Source organism: Cavia porcellus, unplaced genomic scaffold (assembly GCF_034190915.1).
Source record: "Cavia porcellus strain 051 isolate PalLab524CR breed Dunkin Hartley unplaced genomic scaffold, mCavPor4.1 scaffold_23, whole genome shotgun sequence".
In the NCBI taxonomy this organism is placed as follows: Eukaryota; Metazoa; Chordata; class Mammalia; order Rodentia; family Caviidae; genus Cavia; species Cavia porcellus.
The window spans coordinates 12323635-12342499 of record NW_026947506.1 but is presented as its reverse complement, the minus strand read 5'-3'; the positions used below and the strand labels follow the sequence as shown (position 1 = coordinate 12342499).

The 18865-nt window shown below is 38.4% G+C and overlaps 1 protein-coding gene across 1 annotated transcript in view; it reads right to left on the bottom strand.

Annotated features, from left to right (window-relative positions):
• LOC134472255 (zinc finger protein OZF-like) overlaps positions 1 to 10044 on the bottom strand; it is a gene marked incomplete at its 3' end in the record, with an annotated part of 114106 nt that extends 104062 nt beyond the window's left edge. Inside the window, exon 1 of the mRNA XM_063233528.1 lies at positions 9919 to 10044. Coding sequence (XP_063089598.1) covers positions 9919 to 10044 — 126 coding nt within the window. The remainder of the gene's footprint in view (positions 1 to 9918) is intronic.
• Between the last annotated feature and the right edge of the window lie 8821 nt (positions 10045 to 18865).

The following is an 18865-nucleotide window of genomic DNA, read 5'->3' as shown; positions in this document are numbered from 1 at the left end:
GAAGGCTTTTTCTGCATCTATAGAAATGATCATGTGATTCTTATTTTTGGCTTTATTGATATGGTGGATTACATTTATTGAAATTTGTGTATGTTGAACCATCCTTGCATTCCTGGGATGAATCCCACTTGGTCATGGTGTATAATCTTCTTGATGATTTGCTGCATCCTATTTGCCAATATTTTATTGAGGATTTTTGCATCTGTGTTCATTAGGGAGATCGGTCTATAGTTCTCTTTTTTAGTTGGGTCTTTCTCAGGTTTTGGTACTACAGTAATATTTGCTTCCAGGAATGACTTAGGAAGGATTGCTTCCTTTTCAATTTCATTGAATAGTTTGAGGAGTGTTGGCATTAGGTCTTCTTTATATTTCTTGTAGAATTCTGCAGTGCATCCATCTGGGCCTGGGCTCTTCTTGGTGGGTAAGGACTTAATTACATTTTCAATTTCATTAGCAGAGATTGGGTTATTCAACAGTTTTACATCCTCTTGATCTAGCTTTGGTACTTCATATGCTTCTAAGAATCTGTGTATTTCTTCTGTGTTATCAAACTTTTGAGAGTAGAGGTTTTCGAAATAGGTGTTGATTGTCTTCTGTATTTCTATTGGGTCTGTAGTGATTTCTCCTTTTTCATTTCTTATTGCATAAATTTGAGCTTTTTCTTCCCCTTTTTTAATAAGGTTGGCTAGGGGCTTATCGATTTTATTTATTCTTTCAAAGAACCAACTCTTTGATTCGTTGATTCTTTGGATTGTTTTCTTAGTCTCTATTGCATTGATATCTGCTCTGATTTGTAAAATTTCCTCTCTTCTTTTGGCTTTGGGCTTGACTTGCTCTTGTTTTTCTAGCTATTTGATGTGTAGCATCAAGTTATTTATTGGTATTCATTCTGTTTTCCTGATGTGGGAACTCAGTGCAATAAATTTTCCTCTCAGGACGGCTTTCATTGCATCCCACAGATTCCGGTAAGTTGTATCTGCATTTTCATTTTCTTTTAGGTATTGTTTAATTTCTTCTTTAATTTCTTCTGTGACCCACTGATTACTCAAGAGTGTGTTATTCAGTTTCCATGTGTTTGTGGGATTTTTGCAGTATCTTTTATCATTAATTTCTAATTTCAGAGCGCTATGATCTGATAACATGCAAGGGATGATTTCAACTCTTTTGCATTGGTTTAAATATGTTCTGTGAGCTAATATATGGTCTATTTTAGAAAATGATCCATGTACTGCTGAGAAGAATGTGTATTCTGATGTTGTTGGGTGGAACATTCTGTATATGTCTATCAAACCCATTTGTTCACAGATGTGATTCAGTTCTGTTATTTCTTTGCTCATTTTCTGTCTGGTTGATCTGTCCCTTGGTGTCAATGGTGTATTAAGGTATCCTGTTACAATTGTGTTACTGATAATTTGAGTTTTCATTTCTGGTAATAGTTGTTTTATATAACTGGGTGCTCTGGAGTTTGGTGCGTATATATTTAAGATAGTTATCTCTTCCTCTTGGAGTTTTCCCCTTACGAGTATGTAGTGATCTTCTTTGTCCTTTAAGGTCATTGTTGGTTTAAAGTTCACGTTGTCTGCAAACAGAATGGCTACTCCTGCCTTTTTTTGGATACCTGCTGCATGAAGAATTGTTTTCCATCCTTTGACTTTCAGTCTGTGAGTATCCTTCTGGCTTAGATGGGTTTCCTGTAAACAGCATATGGTTGGATTTTGTTTCTTGATGCATTCTGCTAGTCTGTTTCTTTTGATTGGTGCACTGAGACCATTTACATTAATGGTTTTTACTGTTAAATGCTGGTTTATTGTAGGAATGTTATCTCTCTGCTGTTGCATCTTTATCTTTCTGTTCTGTTTAATTATTTGCTTTGCTTAGTGGTTTTTTCCTTTGTGTATCTAAACTGTCTTTCAATATTTTCTGCAGGGTTGGTTTGGTGTTCATGAAGTTCTTCAGCTGTTCTTTGTCATGAAGTATCGTATTTCACCATCTATTTTGAATGATAGTTTTTCAGGATATATCAGTCTAGGTTGGAAATCATTTTGCTTTAGGATCTGGAATACTTCACTCCATGCTCTTCTTGACTTTATCATTTGTGCTGAGAAGTCTGCTGTGATTCTGATAGGTTTTCCTTTATAAGTGATCTGTCTTTTCTCTCTGACAGCTTTTAATAATCTATTCTTGTGTTGGATTTCTGGGATGGTGATTATTATATGTCTGGGTGTAGTTTTATTTTGGTTATGACTATTTGGAGTTCTATATGCTTCACTGATCCTGATGTCAGTTTCTGATCTCATGCTTGGGAAATTTTTAGCTATTACTTCTCTAAATATCCTCCTGACATCCTTTATTTTGTCTCCCTCTCTTTCATTAATCCCTATCATTCTTATGTTATTCTTCTTTGCATCGTCTTGCAGTTGTTGAATTGTTGTTTCCTGATTCCTTGTTATTTTCAAAAGATCTTTCCTTTCCTGTTCACTAGCTGCAATCCTGTCTTCAAGGTCTGAAATTCTATCTTCACTTTCATTAAGGCGGTTTTTTCAACTTTCAGTGGAGTTTTTTTATTTCCTGTATATCTCTGTGCATCTGCATTATGTATTCTGTTTGTTTCTTATATTGCTCATCTAGGGATTCTATCTTTTTGTTTAGTTCCTCCAATTTTTTATCTATGTTTTCTTTAGATATATTTAGAATCTCTTTCATTTCTTTTATCATTTCTTCTTTTATCTGGGAGATTATTTCGAGTTTGAATTTCTTTAAAGCTTCCTGGAGTTGCTTGTCAATTTCAGTAGCTATTGTGTCCGATATATGAGGTGGATGCCATATATTTTCTTCTATATACATTGCTCCTAGGGTTTCTTGAGATGGGCTGGAGGTTTGAGGTTGTAATTTGGTCTTTCGTTTTGTCATTTTCCTATATTTCTGTGTTTCAAGTGTTATTTGAAAGCTTCCTCAGGATCTGTTGAAAATCCCCTTCTATGTTTGCAGCTACTGAGATTCTGGCACCACGCTACACCAAGCCATTGGGACTGCAGAACCAGTGGCCCTCCTCCACCTCCTCAGAACTCTGCAGTTCCCGACAAGCTGGGCCTCAGGGACACTGTGCGCCCACCTGCCCCTTGGAAGCTCCACAGCTCTTCAATCGCAGCTGGGTTATGGTACTCACCACAGGCCATGGTGCCTCAGGAACCTGTGATCCCTCCCTGTTTGCAGAGATATTCACAGTCCTCCAGACACACGGAGAGGCCAATGCAGGCACCCCAGATCCGCCCAGCTCCTCCTCTGTACACTGATGGCTAGGCATGGCAGCAAAACCGGCTGGGCTCCAGGGATAGTGTGGGCCCGCCCACCCATCGGGAGCTCAGCAGTTCTCCAAGTGCAACTGGGATGGGGAGGCAGATGTAGAGGCCTCAAACGCACCTCTCCCCTTCACTGCACCTGGAAGCCTGGAGGGACTCCAACAGTCTGGGCAGAGATATGCATGAGTCTTAACAGTCCGCCAGACACACAGAGAGGCTGATGAAGGCACCCCAGATCTGCCCAGCTCCTCCTCTGCACACCGATTGCCAGGCGGGGCAGCAAAACAGGCTGGGCTTGGGTGATAGTCTTCACTTATGTTTAGATTAAACAAACTAACGCAGGTTAAAATCATTCTGAACAAAGAATAATAGTATTGCTGGATATCACATCATGACACTCCATGATCCACATGGGGTACTGTAGTCTTCTTTTTTTTCAAAATTTAATTTAAAGTGAGATTAAACAAAACAGGAAATGGGTACAAATAATCCATAATTTCAAAAAAACCGAAATCACTAGTTGATGATTACAGATTTTCTTTTTATGAATTGTTACTCAAGATTCTATAGTGGAGCTCATAAAGTGGGAATTCAAATAGTGAGATTGCAACCAGTTCTGTTCAACTATCCAACAAAAACTTAGAAATATGGTTATCAATCCTATACACTTAAACATACATACAGTTATCCATCTCTTCAATTATGTTGAGAATGAATAAACCCAAGTAGGCTAATATCACTCTGAACAAAGAATAATACTATTCCTGGGTTTCACATTATGACACTCCAGGATCAGCACCGGGTATTTTAGTGTCTCTTTTTCTTCAATTATCTGTTCATTTCATCATGTGTCATATGATCAGTTCTCATAAACTGTTTATAGATTCTACACATGCATGAGTCTTTTTTTTATTTATTTATTTAAAGAAAAGGAAACGAAAAAAAAATACATGGAGATTAAAAAAATGGGTAGAAATAATACTAAATTACAGACAAACAAAAGGTAAGAAATTGCCAGTTGATGAGTTACAAATTGTCTTCTTCGAAATGGCTGTTCAGGTTATAGAATTAAAGTATTTAGAATGACATTCAAAAAAGTGACCCTACAAACCATTCTGCTTTATGGCCGAACAAAAGCTCTGTAATATGATTATCAGTCCCACCTATTTGTTTTACATCTCTAAGAGGATAAGGTTAACCATATCAAAACAGAACAGAACATTTAAAAAAAAATAAAAAAAATTTAAAGAAATACAGATTTCAAAGCAAGTCCACTGGAGATCTACCTTATCTAACTGTCTCTAGCTTCTTACAAATAGTTGTCCCTAACTTCACCCACTTTCTATACTTATTGCATATTATAGAACAAATCAAATCATTACAGGATGATGGAGTCTTTTTAGGTCCTCAAGTTCCAGATTAGGGAAGACATTTCCAACTACCATCGCATCTCTCATTCTCTTTGTGATAGCCGTCCCCATCTCTGCATATGCTGAAGTTGAGCTGAAGAAACCAGTCCAGAGTCATTTTAATCAGCAAGCAATAGATTGCTAGAATTTATATTATAATGCTACAAAATAAGCCTCGGGTTTTTCAGGTCTCTTCCTCAGAGTATTTGTTCCTATCCTCTCTGTATTATAGGGAAAACCAAGTCATAACAAGACAGCGAAACAATTTCCTAGATAAACATGCAATGGATAAGACTTATAAAACTATAATATAAATGATCTTCCGTAGCTACTATGTTTTCTCTTGTTATTTTCAATAGATTTGTCGACAACACTGGCTTATTATAGTTAAATATACTATCACCTATTTTTATAAAAACTTATCTTTGACTGCATTGTAGTATTTGAGAGCTGTTACTGATTCATACCAGTATGGATATCCTTTACATCCTGTCATGCTCAGAGTAGTTTCCTCTACTTTTAGGGTTGATTCTAACACGCATACCGATTTCAAATAGGATCAGTCAAGGCCAACCAATAGTCTTATGATTCAAATACAATTAAGATCAGTCATAGTAAGACAATGTAAGTAATACAGGATTTCAGCTTAAGTCAATAGGAAAATAAGGATAGTTACCATGGTATAACCTGCTATTTTTGGTTCTAGAGGTCTGTGTCCTCAAATCTGATATGAGTGGACAGACCAGAACAAATTTAATTCAATCTAAATATGGCACTAGGACTACTGTGTCTTTTAAATCATTATACACCATTAGCAATGACCTCTGCTTTTTTTTAAATATAGTTTCAGAGCTGTCTCTACCAAAGACTAGCTTACCGTCTCTGCCTCATGTCTGCTACTCCACTTTTCTGCTATAATTTGTCCACCTTATTCCCTCATTCCATGGTCTGCCCCGTACACTGAGGCCTCTCTGCCACTGTAGCTGTAATCCTGATATCTCTTCCTCTCTTTCTCTGTAATGTCCTTCAGCGCTCTCTGTAGGGTTGGATTGGTGGCCACGAACTCCCACAGTTCCTCCTTGTCTTGAAAGTATCTTATTTCTTCATTAATTTTTAGAGAGAGTTTTGACGGATATATGAACTTAGGTTGCATATTTTTTTCCTTCAGGACTTGGAATATTTCTCCCCACTCCCTTCTTGACTTAAGAGTTTGTGTTGATAAGTCTGCTGTTATTTTGATAGATTTCCCATTATAGGTAACCTGCATCTTTTCTCTGGCTGCTTTTAATATTCTGTTTTTTTGGTGGATTTCTGGGATCTCGATTATTATATGCCTAGGCGTAGATCTGTTTTGGTTGTAGGTAGCTGGCATTCTGTATGCTTCTTTTATCTGGATATCATTTCTTTTTGCTATACGTGGGAAATTTTGCTTTAATATCTCTGTGAATATTTTTTGTATTTCATTTTTGGATGTTCCTGCTTCCTCACTCACATTCTTTATTCTTAGGTTATGCATCTTTTTATCATCTTCCAGTTTTAGAATTGCTTCTTTCTGGTTCCTTGTTATTTTTAAGAGGCTTTTTCTTTCATGTTCATAAGCCCTAAATCTCTCTTCAAGTTTCAGAAGGTTGTCTTTAGTTTCTGTCAAGGCATTTTGCCAATATTCAATGGAGTTTTTAGTTTCCTGATATTCTCTTTGGATCTGTTTCATGTATTCTAAGTTATGCTTAAATTCTTCTTCAGATGCTTCTCTTTCTTTTCTGATTTCCTCAGTTCTTCCATCTGTGTTCTCTTGGGCGGGGCTTGTCATTTCTTTAATTAATCTCTTTATATCTTGCCTCACTTGGATCAGGAGTACATCTTTAAATTCCTCTATGAGATCATGTAAGTACTTTTTAATTTCGGCTGATGCTGTGTCGAGCAATGGATGGTTACTGTGTTTGTTCTCTTCAGTGTTTAGTTCTCTTGGGTTTAATTTCTCCTGTTGAACAGCTGGAGATTTTTTTTTTATTTTTATCTCTTGTCATGTTTCTGGTTTCTTTCAGACTGTCCTGGAGTTCTCTGGCCCTCTCCGAATTGCTTAGGGCCTTTCAGAAGCGTGCTGGCTTGAGTTTTTGCTGTCCTCCCCAATTTGCTGTTATCTGGGGTAGGCTGGGATGCAGGGGCGGTACAGTCTAGTCTCTAGCCTCTGTGTCAGTTATTTCATAAATTAGGCTGTACTTTCTGGTTGTCACTGAGTTGTGACCATTCTGCATCCGCCCATTGGGCCCCAAGCAGAGGCCTGGTCTAGCCCCAGTAGCTCCTGCCAGTTCTCCCTGAATCAGACGCAGCTGGGTAATGGCACAGGATTCTGCCCAGGTCCCAGCCGTTCTCTTCCAAACCTCTCTGGGATAGGAGCTCTAGAAAAGCAGATCTGCCCAAAACCAAGATGGCTCCCACTAACTTCTCCGTGCAGAGCTGAAGCCAGCAAGCAATCAGACTCTGCCAGGACTCAAGATGTCTTCCACCAGCCCTCCCTACAGGGGAACCTGGTGATGTTACCAAGCTGCGGTTTCTGCCGCCAGGCTAATATGTCTGCACCAGATTCTGTGTTATTGATTTCCCAGTGGTGGCGGGCCAGCTGTTCTCTGGCCAAACCCAGCAGCCACGGGGTTTTCTGTACTCACCAGAGTCCGGTGCAAGTCCCCACTCCAGGACTGCCGCACACCAAGCCGTCCACTTTTCCCCACCTCGCGGCTCAGCGCTGACCGGTCAGATTTCTGTGCACCGTTTAGATTCGAAACGCCAGAGCTCTGTACATCTGCTCTGGTGCAGCGGTGCAGAACTGGCTGCCACCTGGAGTCTCGATCTGGGTCTCAGTTTCTGCAGTCCCCAAAAGCAACTCAGCTTTTCGTGCTGGGTCCACGAGTCTGTTCGTTGATTTAAGGGCGCGGGATTTGCAGCCTCCGGTCTCAGCACGACTTTAAATCCTCCAGCTGTACTGTCTTGGTTAATAAGAATTGCTATCGATTTGTCTGGTCCTCTCCTTAGCTTTGAGTTTGAATTCTCTGGAGAGATTCTTCACTCGATCCCCTAGCTCGCCGCCATTTTCAGACTCACATGCATGAGTCTTAGCATGTGTTTCTATTATTTCTATATTAGGGGGAGAAACAAAACAAAAGAAGGCAAAACAAAACATATTCCTATAAACACATGAAATGGAATAAATATATAAGAACATTGTACGAATCATTCTATCATAGTTCCTGTGTTGTCTCTTGTTATCTCCAATAGAATTGGCTATATCATCAGACATAGTATAATTGAATATTTCAGTACATAACAGTATTTAAAAAAAATACAATTTTGTTTATAGTATAGAACTTCAAAAACCAGCAGTTATCAAACCAGGATGTGTATTGTTGAGTCTTGTCATCTTCAGTGTAGTTGCCTATACTCTCAGACTTGATACTATCAATCATCAGTTTTGAATAAAATCTTATCTGCCTCATTTCTGTGATGCTCTTTTGTTGCCATCAGTTGTCTCCGTATCTTCTTCATTCTGTTTACTTCTCCACTCATTGAGACCTCTCTGCCACTATTCCTGGAATCCTAGCACTATTCTCTTTGTAGAATGCCCTGGAGTATTCTCTGTAGAGTTGGATTGGTGGTTGCAAATTTCCCAAGTTCTTCTTTGTCTTGGAAGCATCTTGTTTCTCCATTAATTTCTAGAGACAGTTTAGCAGGTATATCAGTCTGAGATGGAGATGATTTTCTTTCAGGGCTTTGAGTATTTTGCTCCAGGCTCTTGTTGACTTGATGGTTTTTGTTGAGAAATCTCTTGTTATTCTGATGGGCATTCCTCTGTAGGTTATCTGTTTCTTGTCTCTAACAGCTTTTAATAATCTGTTCTTATATTGAATTTCTGGGATCTTGATTAGTATATGCCTGGGTGTATCTCTGTTTTGGTTGTAGGTAGCTGGGGTTCTGTATGCTTCATAAATCAGAATATAATTTCCTTTTCCTTTGTCTGGGGAGTTGTCCTTTTCTGTGAATATCCTTTGTAGTTCCTTTGTTTGTATCCCAGCTTCATTTACATTCTTTAATCTCAAATTATAGGTCCTTTTGTCATCGTCTAGCCTTTGTATTGTTACTGCTTGTTTCCTTGTTATTTTTTTTAAAGTTTTCCCTTTCATACTCCCACATTGCAAAATTGTCCTCCAGTTTGGATAATCTATCCTTAGTTTCTTTCTAGCTGATTTGCCATCTTTCCACAGAGTTTTTAATTTCCTGGTGAACTCTTTGAATCTGCTTCATGTATTCTATATTTTTTTATATTCTTCACCAAATGGTTCTCTCCTGTGTTTGAGTTCCTCCCTTCTTCCATCTGTGTCTGCTTGAGAGGTGTTTAGTATCTGTATTATTAATCTTCTTATGTGTTGCTTTATTTGGCTAAATGTCTCAATTTTGAACTCATTTATGAGATCCCAAATGTATTTCTTTATATCTACTAGTGCTGTGTCTGATATTGCATGTTTGCTGTTCTCATTCTCCTTTGTATTTACCTGGTCTGGGTGAATGTTCTCAGGATTGGGGCCTGTGGACTTTATGTTGCTGCTTCCTCTTCCCATCTTTTTTGCTTCTTCCAGGAGGCCCCAGTCTCTTTCTTTATTGGTTACAATTCTTCTGAAGCACGCTGGTTAGATGACGCTTCACATTACAGTGTGTTAGGGAATTGCAGATAGGGACATTGTATGTTTGCCCCACCCCTTCAGAGTAGTCAAGCTTCTATGGTCTGCACTACTGTATTACTTTGCACTGCCTCTCTCCGGACCAGCAAAACCTCTGAAGCTCCACTGGGCAAGTGTGGTTAGTGTGTACCACTGCTTAACCTCGGATACTTAACTCGGATACTTAACCTTGGATAACCTACTGGGTCTCAGCTGGGTCATGTGACCCAGGCCTACCTCACTCCACCAATCCCATTTGGGAAGGGAACAACTGGCTGAAGTCACTGCTGCCCCTTGTAAGTCTCAGTTCTGCTCTATCCCAGAATGTCATCTGCTGGGGCCCCCTATTTATGGAATAGCTCCACTCCCGTCACTCACCACAGGTCAATGTAGGCTTGCCACCAACTCAGCTCTCCATTTGGCTTGCTGATCTGCGAACTCAATGTAACTGCATCTCCAGTGAGTCAAAGCTGTGGGATGTTGGACGGCTCAGCGACTCACAGCAAGACCTTGGGTAGTTGCAGTGGGACCCCGATCAGTCATGACAGGACCCAGGCAAGTCATGATGTAACCCTGGTCAGTCCCAATGGGACCCTGTACAGTTGCAGTGGGACCCCAGCCAATCATGGCTGGGCCTTGGCAAATTGTGGTGGGAACTCGGCCAGTTGCAGTGGGACCACTTGGCAAGTCACAGCATGACCCCAGCAAGTCACAGCATCAGCCAGTCGGGGCGGTTCCTCTTATGGTTGCCAAGTCACATTATTTTCTTCTTGGAATGAGAGAATTCATCTCCGTCAGTCTGGGGCTCCCCACTATGGATTATGTGAATTCTATGTTGACTATCTCAGGGAGCTTCTGTAGCCAGTTGTTATCTACCTGCCATCTTTGCTCCTCCTTCCCAGAGTAACAAAAAGAGGTTATCCAGAAAATGTTTAACTAGCATTGATGGCAGATACAGTAGTCTGAAGCAAGACAAGAGGGTCTGCCGAGTATGGAGACAAGGCATTGCTACACGCTGTCTAAATGTAAACCAAAAAGGAGAAGTGAGGCCCTAAGAAACTTACCCACCTTATGCTTGTAGAAGTTTAGCAAAATTTTTCAGAGCCATTTAGGTTCAAGACCAATTCTACATGGAAAAAGGGAAGCCTATATTTAAATTTCCATGAGTTCAGAAAGGTCTATAATGCTATCATAATTATTTTTGGGAACTTAGATTATGAATCCTAGATTTTTCTTCACATCAAAAAAATCAATAAAAGACCTGAGAGACTTGTAAATTATTTGTCAATATAAAATGAATGCCTCTGTGTGAATACTTTATTGCTAATTCAGGTACACAGAAGCCAGATAGCATTGGCTCCAAAGGCTCAGGTTCAGGTGACAGGCAGCATCATGCAGATTCCTAACACACTTAATTGTTGCTCATACAACACAGAATATAATGGCTTAATATCCATAGAGAATCTATCAACAGTCTTCAAAACCAAGCCATTGATATACCTGGCCTTCTCCTCATGAGAAAAGTAACATGTACCATTAGGTAACTAAAGAACTTTGTCATGTCTAAAATGTCACATCTTATCCTTTCCTATCAGTTGTAGTCAGGGTTTGCAAGGAAAGAGTTTTAATATGGAACTTATAATTGATAAGATTATTTTAGAGTATTCATTCCCCCAAAAGTCAGATTTAGAGAGGTTTAGATCTGTTCACATACTAGAGAGTTAAAGAATCAAGCTGAGTGCTTGGATCCTATGGCAATATCCTGCATAAGTCCTGCTGAAAACCTAGAGCCCATGGCAAGGACCACCACAAGTTTACCTGGAGACTTGGAGGCACTCCCAATGTCCCATGCAAGTCTCTATCAAGGCTGTGTACTAGGAAGAGCCAAAGTTCAGTGTTGGAAAGTAGAAAGTCCATGCCATTGAGGGCTAGGATCTGTGCCAACAGGCTGAGTGATTAGTACTGGAGCCAAGACCTGAAGCTCAAGATAAGGGCCAGAGATCCACAAAAGAGAACAAAAGCCATGCAAGCTATAATGAGGTACTGAACTTCTCCTCTGATGATGATGGCTGACATCTTATCTGGAAAACCAGTGCTACCAGCTTTTCCATGAGATTCAACAGCCTAGCACCTGCTCCTCCAGTTCTCCTTTGATGCTGTTTGAAACATTCCTTCAATTGATGCTCTATACCCAAATCCATGATGACTCAGTTCACTGCATGAACAATTCACTTTGTGATTGATTACTAAGTGGGCCACAAGACCAAAGCAATTCTTTAGATACTTAAAATCCAAAATGGACTTTATAGGGCCTGGGTATTTATCTCAGTGGCATAAGCATCTGCTTGGCAAGTGCATGGTCATAAGTTTGATCCTTTGTACAAAAACAAAGGACTTTGTATCACTCCATATCTTAAAGTAGTCATCTGGTCTGCCTCACATAAACAACAGCAAGAAGACCTGAGTCTCATTCTATTGAAATAATCAGGAACACAAACTTTGACAAAGTAAGTCTTCATTTCTGTCATGACAAACCTCTCACTGGAACTATGTGGTCTGATTCCTGTCTGTATGTGCTACTTAACTGTGGGCATTTGCATGAAACTGTAGTCAGAGTTATTGACCCTCTGATTATACAAGGAAAGTTTAAAATTCTTATCTAAAAAAGAAGAAAAAACCAGTTACATACATGTGTACACATATGTTTCACTGCAGAACACTGACAGAACTGAAAAGAGAGAGAATGTCAGGAGGTTTGTGGTATGCACATCAGCACTTCAATAAGGCCAAAGTGGTAATAGATGCTGGGCTAAAAAGTGGAAATATTTTAACAAGCAAAACAGTTGAAATAAAAATATACTAAATATGCACTTAATATACCAAATCTCAACTAGGCCTGGTGGAACATATGTGTAAGCTCAGTGCTTGAGAGGCTGAGGCAGGGGAATTGCTTGAGGCCAGTCTGGCTTATAAAGTGATCTCAAATCTAACCTGAACTTCATAGCAACCTGCTGCCTCATAAAGACAAATAGATCAAATCTAATGAACATAATACCATAACAGTGATGGCCTTATTATATTAGTACCATTATCATGCATATAGTGACCTTTAGTCTACTAGGAAAACCTAACTTAAAGCCCATTTCACCTAAAAAAATCACATCATTTACTAAATAGATTACACTGTTGGGCATTTGTTTTTCATCATTGGTATTTGGTGGCTGACAGAGCAGTGCTTGCTGCTGCTCTCCAAAGAAAAAGTGACTATTCTGCAGTAAACAGGAATATGCATGAATCACTGCAGTATATCCTTAACTCTTTGGGGAAGAGACCCACTAAAGGAAGCACTGCGCTGAGTGGACTTACTACACTTAGTCTTTGGAATACTTTGAACACTGACTTCAGTAGTGGCTGAATTACTTACTTACATTTACACCAAGAAGGTTAAATATTTCCTTTTCTCCTGCAGTCTCACGAACGATATTTTGACCTTGTGGTGATTTGTTATCGCTGCAGTGAGATGGTGTCCTTATTTGCATTTCTGTATTGTGCAAAAATGTTCAGTAATTCTTCAGGTATTTCTTGGCAATTTATGCCTATTCTGAAAAGTGTGTATTCATTTCACTTTCCCATGCATTTTACATGTTAGGTGTCAGGGAGTAACAAGCAAAATTTACCCCATTCTGTAGGTTATTTCCTCATCCTTTATTGTTTGACTTTTTTTCTGGCTTCTGTGCTTGTGCAGCAGTATTAAAATCTTATATAATCCTTTTTGTTTGTTTTGTCACTCTATCTTAGTTTCTACACAAAGCACCAGCAATATCATTAAGAAAAATAGTTTGTTTTAATGCCTCTATATTCAGAACATGGAATGCCTGGCTCATTCATGTTTCACTATGCTTTACTCTAATACAGGCATATTTGAGACTGCTGCACAAAGTACCATGATAAGTACATTTCCTGAGCAAAAAAAAAAAATCATGATTTGCAGTAGTAATTTTTTTATGCTATCCTACACTCATATTCTTGACCTCAACTTGCTTGTTTCCTTAAACTTCAAATGTAGGTATAAAAACAACTTCTACACACATTGCTACATCATCTAGTAAAGTTGCCTCCAAAGTCAGCTTCAAAGCCATGATTGTCCAATCACATCCTCTCCTGATGCTGAGACTAAAGGAATCACATTTAGCCTAGACCTTTATACATAAATCTGTACCAGGGCAACTATTTAAATACAAGATGATCAAAAATTGAATACTTTTTGTTAGTTTTTATAAAATAATAAGAAATATAAAAGTGACAATTATAATGTATTCAATACAAGAATCAACTGGTTAAAATGACAACTGCCCCAATAATGGTCAGCATAGTCAGTGCATAAAGAAACATGCTTCTCAAGTGATACTTGGGTATAACTGCTAGGTTGCCCAGTGATAAAAGGACAACTGATATGTAATTGTGAGTATTAAAATAATGTTGACACTGGGGAGAAAATGGGGGAGTACTAAAGAACTAGGCTATATCTGCAGAACATGAAGATATGTTTTGAGACAGGGTCTCAATGCAGTTGTGTAGGATGGACTCAAATTTCTCTTACACTAATTTAAGCCCGCTGAGTTGCTAGGTTTACAAGCATGCATCAACAGGATCACCAAGATTAATATTCATGGTAAAACGAGAACATGAATACACTCAGGATATATGTCTTATAGATGCCATATTAGATTACTAACTGGAATAGAAATACACACTCCATATCTGCCTTTCAATAGTAAGCAGAAATGTGCTGCAGAGAATCTGTCCACATGCTGCAGTGCATAGAGGCTGATAATGCACTTTACAGTGACTTTTACTTCGTGAAGTATATCAGATACTTCATATCTGATAAACTATAGACATAGTTTTAGTGGTGATCACACAACCGGTGAGTAATTTAAGTGTCCAAGCATAACTGAGACTAGGGCAAGCTATCTTCACTGGATTAGGTATTTAATGCAGTTTTCACTTGTATTTTCTGAAACCATAGTATCTAACAACATAATTCTATGGGAACCTAAGTAGATTTTGTATTAAACAACACTGCATGAAACAGCTTATAAATTACTTCAATGTTAAAATGGAAGTGAAAACCACACACCACAGGAAACCAACTGGGACTCATAGCCCAGTGGATGTGTTTAAAGATAGTCAATAGGCAACACACATCAAAAACATCAGACAGTGGCCCTTATGAATAGTGAGACATGCCATTGTATAAATTCACAATTCAATAAAACAAAACACAATCTGAATTATAATTTAGCAAATTTAATTTTTACTGTGCTGACAGCTAAAAATTTAGTTTTCCTTTCATGCCATTAGTTCATTGTTTTAGGGAAATCTGTAAGAATTATAAAATGTATAATTGGTTCACAGCATCAAGGTATAAAATAAAGGCATTTGCATGATACAATCAATAGTAAGTTTTTGCACCAAACTCCACAGTTAAAAAAAAAATCCTTTCAAAGTATGGTTACTCATAAATCATACCACATTTTATAGTTTCTGATACACGTTTGGAGACAAGTTATGTTTCTGTCAGTGTGGGGCAATAAGAAACTCACAGTGGTATGGTTTTCTTTGGCTTCTTGTCATGGAAAACTTAATAGCAAAGTCAAGATGTAATATAAACATAAGTAAAATTCTGATGGTTAAAAAAACAAAGATTTACATAAACATCAATATTTGCTCTATTGAGGAAAAAACAGGCAACATAATGTAGACAGTATGATATCCAGTGATGTTAAGGTAAAGCAGGTCTCCTGTCACAACATGAAAAACATAGCATTCATTACTGTACAAGTTATGTGAAAAGAGCACATGAGTGTCAAAAACACATGTGCCAAGCCTCTATAAATGAATATCTTAATGTGAAATACAGCATCAATTTCAGAAGCATCATTAATGACACAGAAAATGAAGCATGTGCATGAAAAAACTAAAACAAATGCAACTTCAAAATTATGGTTTCTACCCAGTGTGAACTTTTCCCTGCATTTCATAATACATATTTGTGCTGAAAGCTTTCCCACAGGGCTTACATGCATAGGATTTCTGTCTAGTGTGAATCCTTTCATTTTTCTTATCTCTACATGTGGTAAAAGCTTTCCCACATTGTCTACATATATATGGTTTCTCTCTAGTGTGAAATCTTTCACGTTGCTTACAATGTTAATGGTTGGTAAAAATTTTGCCACATTGCTTACATAAATAGTTTTTCCCTCCACTTCAATGTTTTTCATGGATCGGAACATTGTGCTCTGTTTCTGTTCCTTTCACACTGACATTAGCTTTTGGAGTACTAAGGAATACTTCTTTACACTGATTGCCAAATGTATGTCAATAGCATTTCCCTATGTTGTCATTTCTATAAAGAAATAAATCACATACAGGATTGAAAACCATATTGTGAAGATTTTGTTGGACATTTGAACAGAACTGTTTGCAATCTCACTGCTTGAGTCCCCACTTCATATGTTTCACTTTTCTATGTTGACCAACTATTTGTAAGAGGACAACACCTAATCATCAAATAGTGATTTCTTACTGTTTACTTTTTCTTTGAAAGTATTATTTCTACCCATTTTCTATTTTGCTTAGACTTCCTTTAAACAATTTTTTAAAAAGAAAAAAATCACAGTGAAATATGTCACTGTATTAATGACCACATTAATGATAACTTCTGTCTTGATGCCTGTTAAGAAATTCTTACAATGAAGCAACGGAATGCCTCGCAAGATATGCTGAAAAGAATCATTTCCAAAAGAGTAGTATACATTTGGGAATCTTATAAGTTGGTACCTTTTGCAATGGAGAATAATTAGCTTCACTTTGGGCATGGGTACATATGTGTATCACATACTGATCATTCTGATATCCTTCTTCCATCACCACCTCCCTTCTGTCCTTAATCTGTAGTTCCCTTCTCCAAATGGTCAGTTTTATCTTTCTCTGTCTACTCCCTTTATTTTTTTGCACAATTTATATTTTGCTTTCTCATCTAAAAGAAATCCTATGACCTGTTACATTTTATAGCTGAGCTATTTCACTGAATTGATAGGAGAAAGACCCATCTATTTCTTATGACAAATGACATTATATTATTTAGTTTTTGACTGATTATATATGATATTTTTTTCTTTTCCATCCTGGGAATGAGTCACAGGATTCACACAAAATCTCTAGCTTTTTATTTTAAGAGAATTTCTCTGATGATTCAGCTGTTAAGTTTGAACTTGAATTTGCCATTCTGCAAGATCTGATTCCTAGAGTGCCATGTTTTCAATAATGCACAATCACACAGAACCTATTCACATTTTCCTTCTCCACAATTCCAGTGATAAACAGCTAAGCTGCTTCTAGGCCTGATCTGTTACAACTTGATCTGCTTTCTGTATGAGGAAGCATGTATTTGTATTTTACATGGAGTATGAGTCTTTTAAAAATATATCGAGGATAATTATGAGCAGATTAAATTCTAGAGACCATTGCATACTGATTCATAGAGTGACTGCACTTAACAGTCAACTAAGAATTTCATGAGAATGGACTGATTCACTAGAGAATGGATTCAAATGACTAGCATTCAGTTATATTTCACATTGTGCTGCAATCTTAGCAATTTTTAGATAATCAATGAGTTTTATTAAGATGTATACATGAGTACATAAACTGAAGGCAGAATGCTATCAAAACTCAAAGTGTACACTTTTCATCGACATCTATATGCAATTTCATGCATTTTCATGATTTAATTCTCAGTTTTCATTCTCCAGGTTATACATTTTTGTACAGCATTACTGACATTTAATTGAATGGTGCCTCATTTCTTTGGCTGTAATTTTCTGCTCACACACTAACACCTGAGGAACATCCCTTCTCCTTGTGAGCACAAATTACCTTAAATATCTCCAGTAATTTAGCATAATTATTCAAATTCCTGGTTATCCCCAAATCCTCCTGAATTGTAGACATAGAAATACAACGATTCATTATAGTAATACATACACTTTAATAGATTTTGATTAGATTTATGATATAAATTGAATAGGTATGAGCTACATTTCAAAATATTTTCACATTCTTTTTAATGAAACAGCACTGATGAACAACAAACAATATTCTCTGATAGCAAGAGTGACAGAGAGATGTCACCCTTACCTATAGCAGCCATGTTCCTAAAGTTTTCCCCCTTCACATCTCTGTAGAGTTTCTTTTGGGATGGACTCAGCAAAGCCCACTCTTCACTGTTGAAGTTCAAAAACACATCCTCAAAGTCACCACCTCATACAGGATTTTACATATATTTCTCAAAGGAAGGTTGAGACTCAAGGCCTGGGTAATTTATATTCTCTCATAAAAACTTGAATCAAAAGCAAAGTGTGGTGGTGCATATCTATAATCCCAGCACTCAAGAGGCTGACACAGGGCCGCGCCTAGCCATCGGTGTGCAGAGGAGGGGCGGGGCGGGGCTGGGGTGCTTGCATCGGCCTCTACGTGTGTTTGGAGGACTGTGGATATCTCTGCAAGCAGGGAGGGATCACAAGTTCCTGAGGCACCGCGGCCTGTGGTGAGTGCTCAGCACACTCTGCCCAAATCTCAGACTGTTCTGGACCCTCCAGGCTTCCGGGTGCAGTGAAGTGGAGCAGTGGGTTTGAGGCCTCTACATCCACCTCCCCATCCTGGCTGCACTTGGAGAACTGCTGGGCTTCCGACTGGTGGGCGGGCCCACACTATCCACGGAGCCCAACCTGTTTCACTGCCGTGCCTTGCCATCGGTGTGCAGAGGAGGGGTTGGGCGGATCTGGGGCCCCTGCATCGGCCTCTCCATGTGTCTGGAGGACTGTGGATATCTCTGCAAGCAGGGAGGGATCACAGGTTCCTGAGGCACCTCGGCCTGGAAGTACTAGCCAGAGCATTTAGGCAAGAAAGAGAAATAAAAGTGGTAAAGAAGGAAAAGAAGAAGTTAAATTATCATTGTTTGCAGATGACATGATACTCTACATAGAAGACCCCCTAAACTCCATTGAAAGACTCTTAGATACAATAAATAAATTCAGTAATGTGGCTGGATACAAAATCAATACTCAGAAATCAATAGCATTCTTATACATGAACAACAAAATCACAGAGAGGGAAATAAGAGAAACTGCACTCTTCACATTAGCAAGCAAAAAAATGAAATAATTAGGAATTACTCTTATGAAAGAAGTGAAAGACTTATACAGTGAAAATTATAATACACTGAAAAAGGAAATTGAGGATGATCTCAGAAAATGGAAAGACATCCCTTGCTCATGGATAGGAAGAACAAACATTGTGAAGATGGCCATTCTCCCAAAACTGTTATACAGATTCAATGCAATCCCAATAGAAATACCATCAACATACCTGATAGATCTAGAGA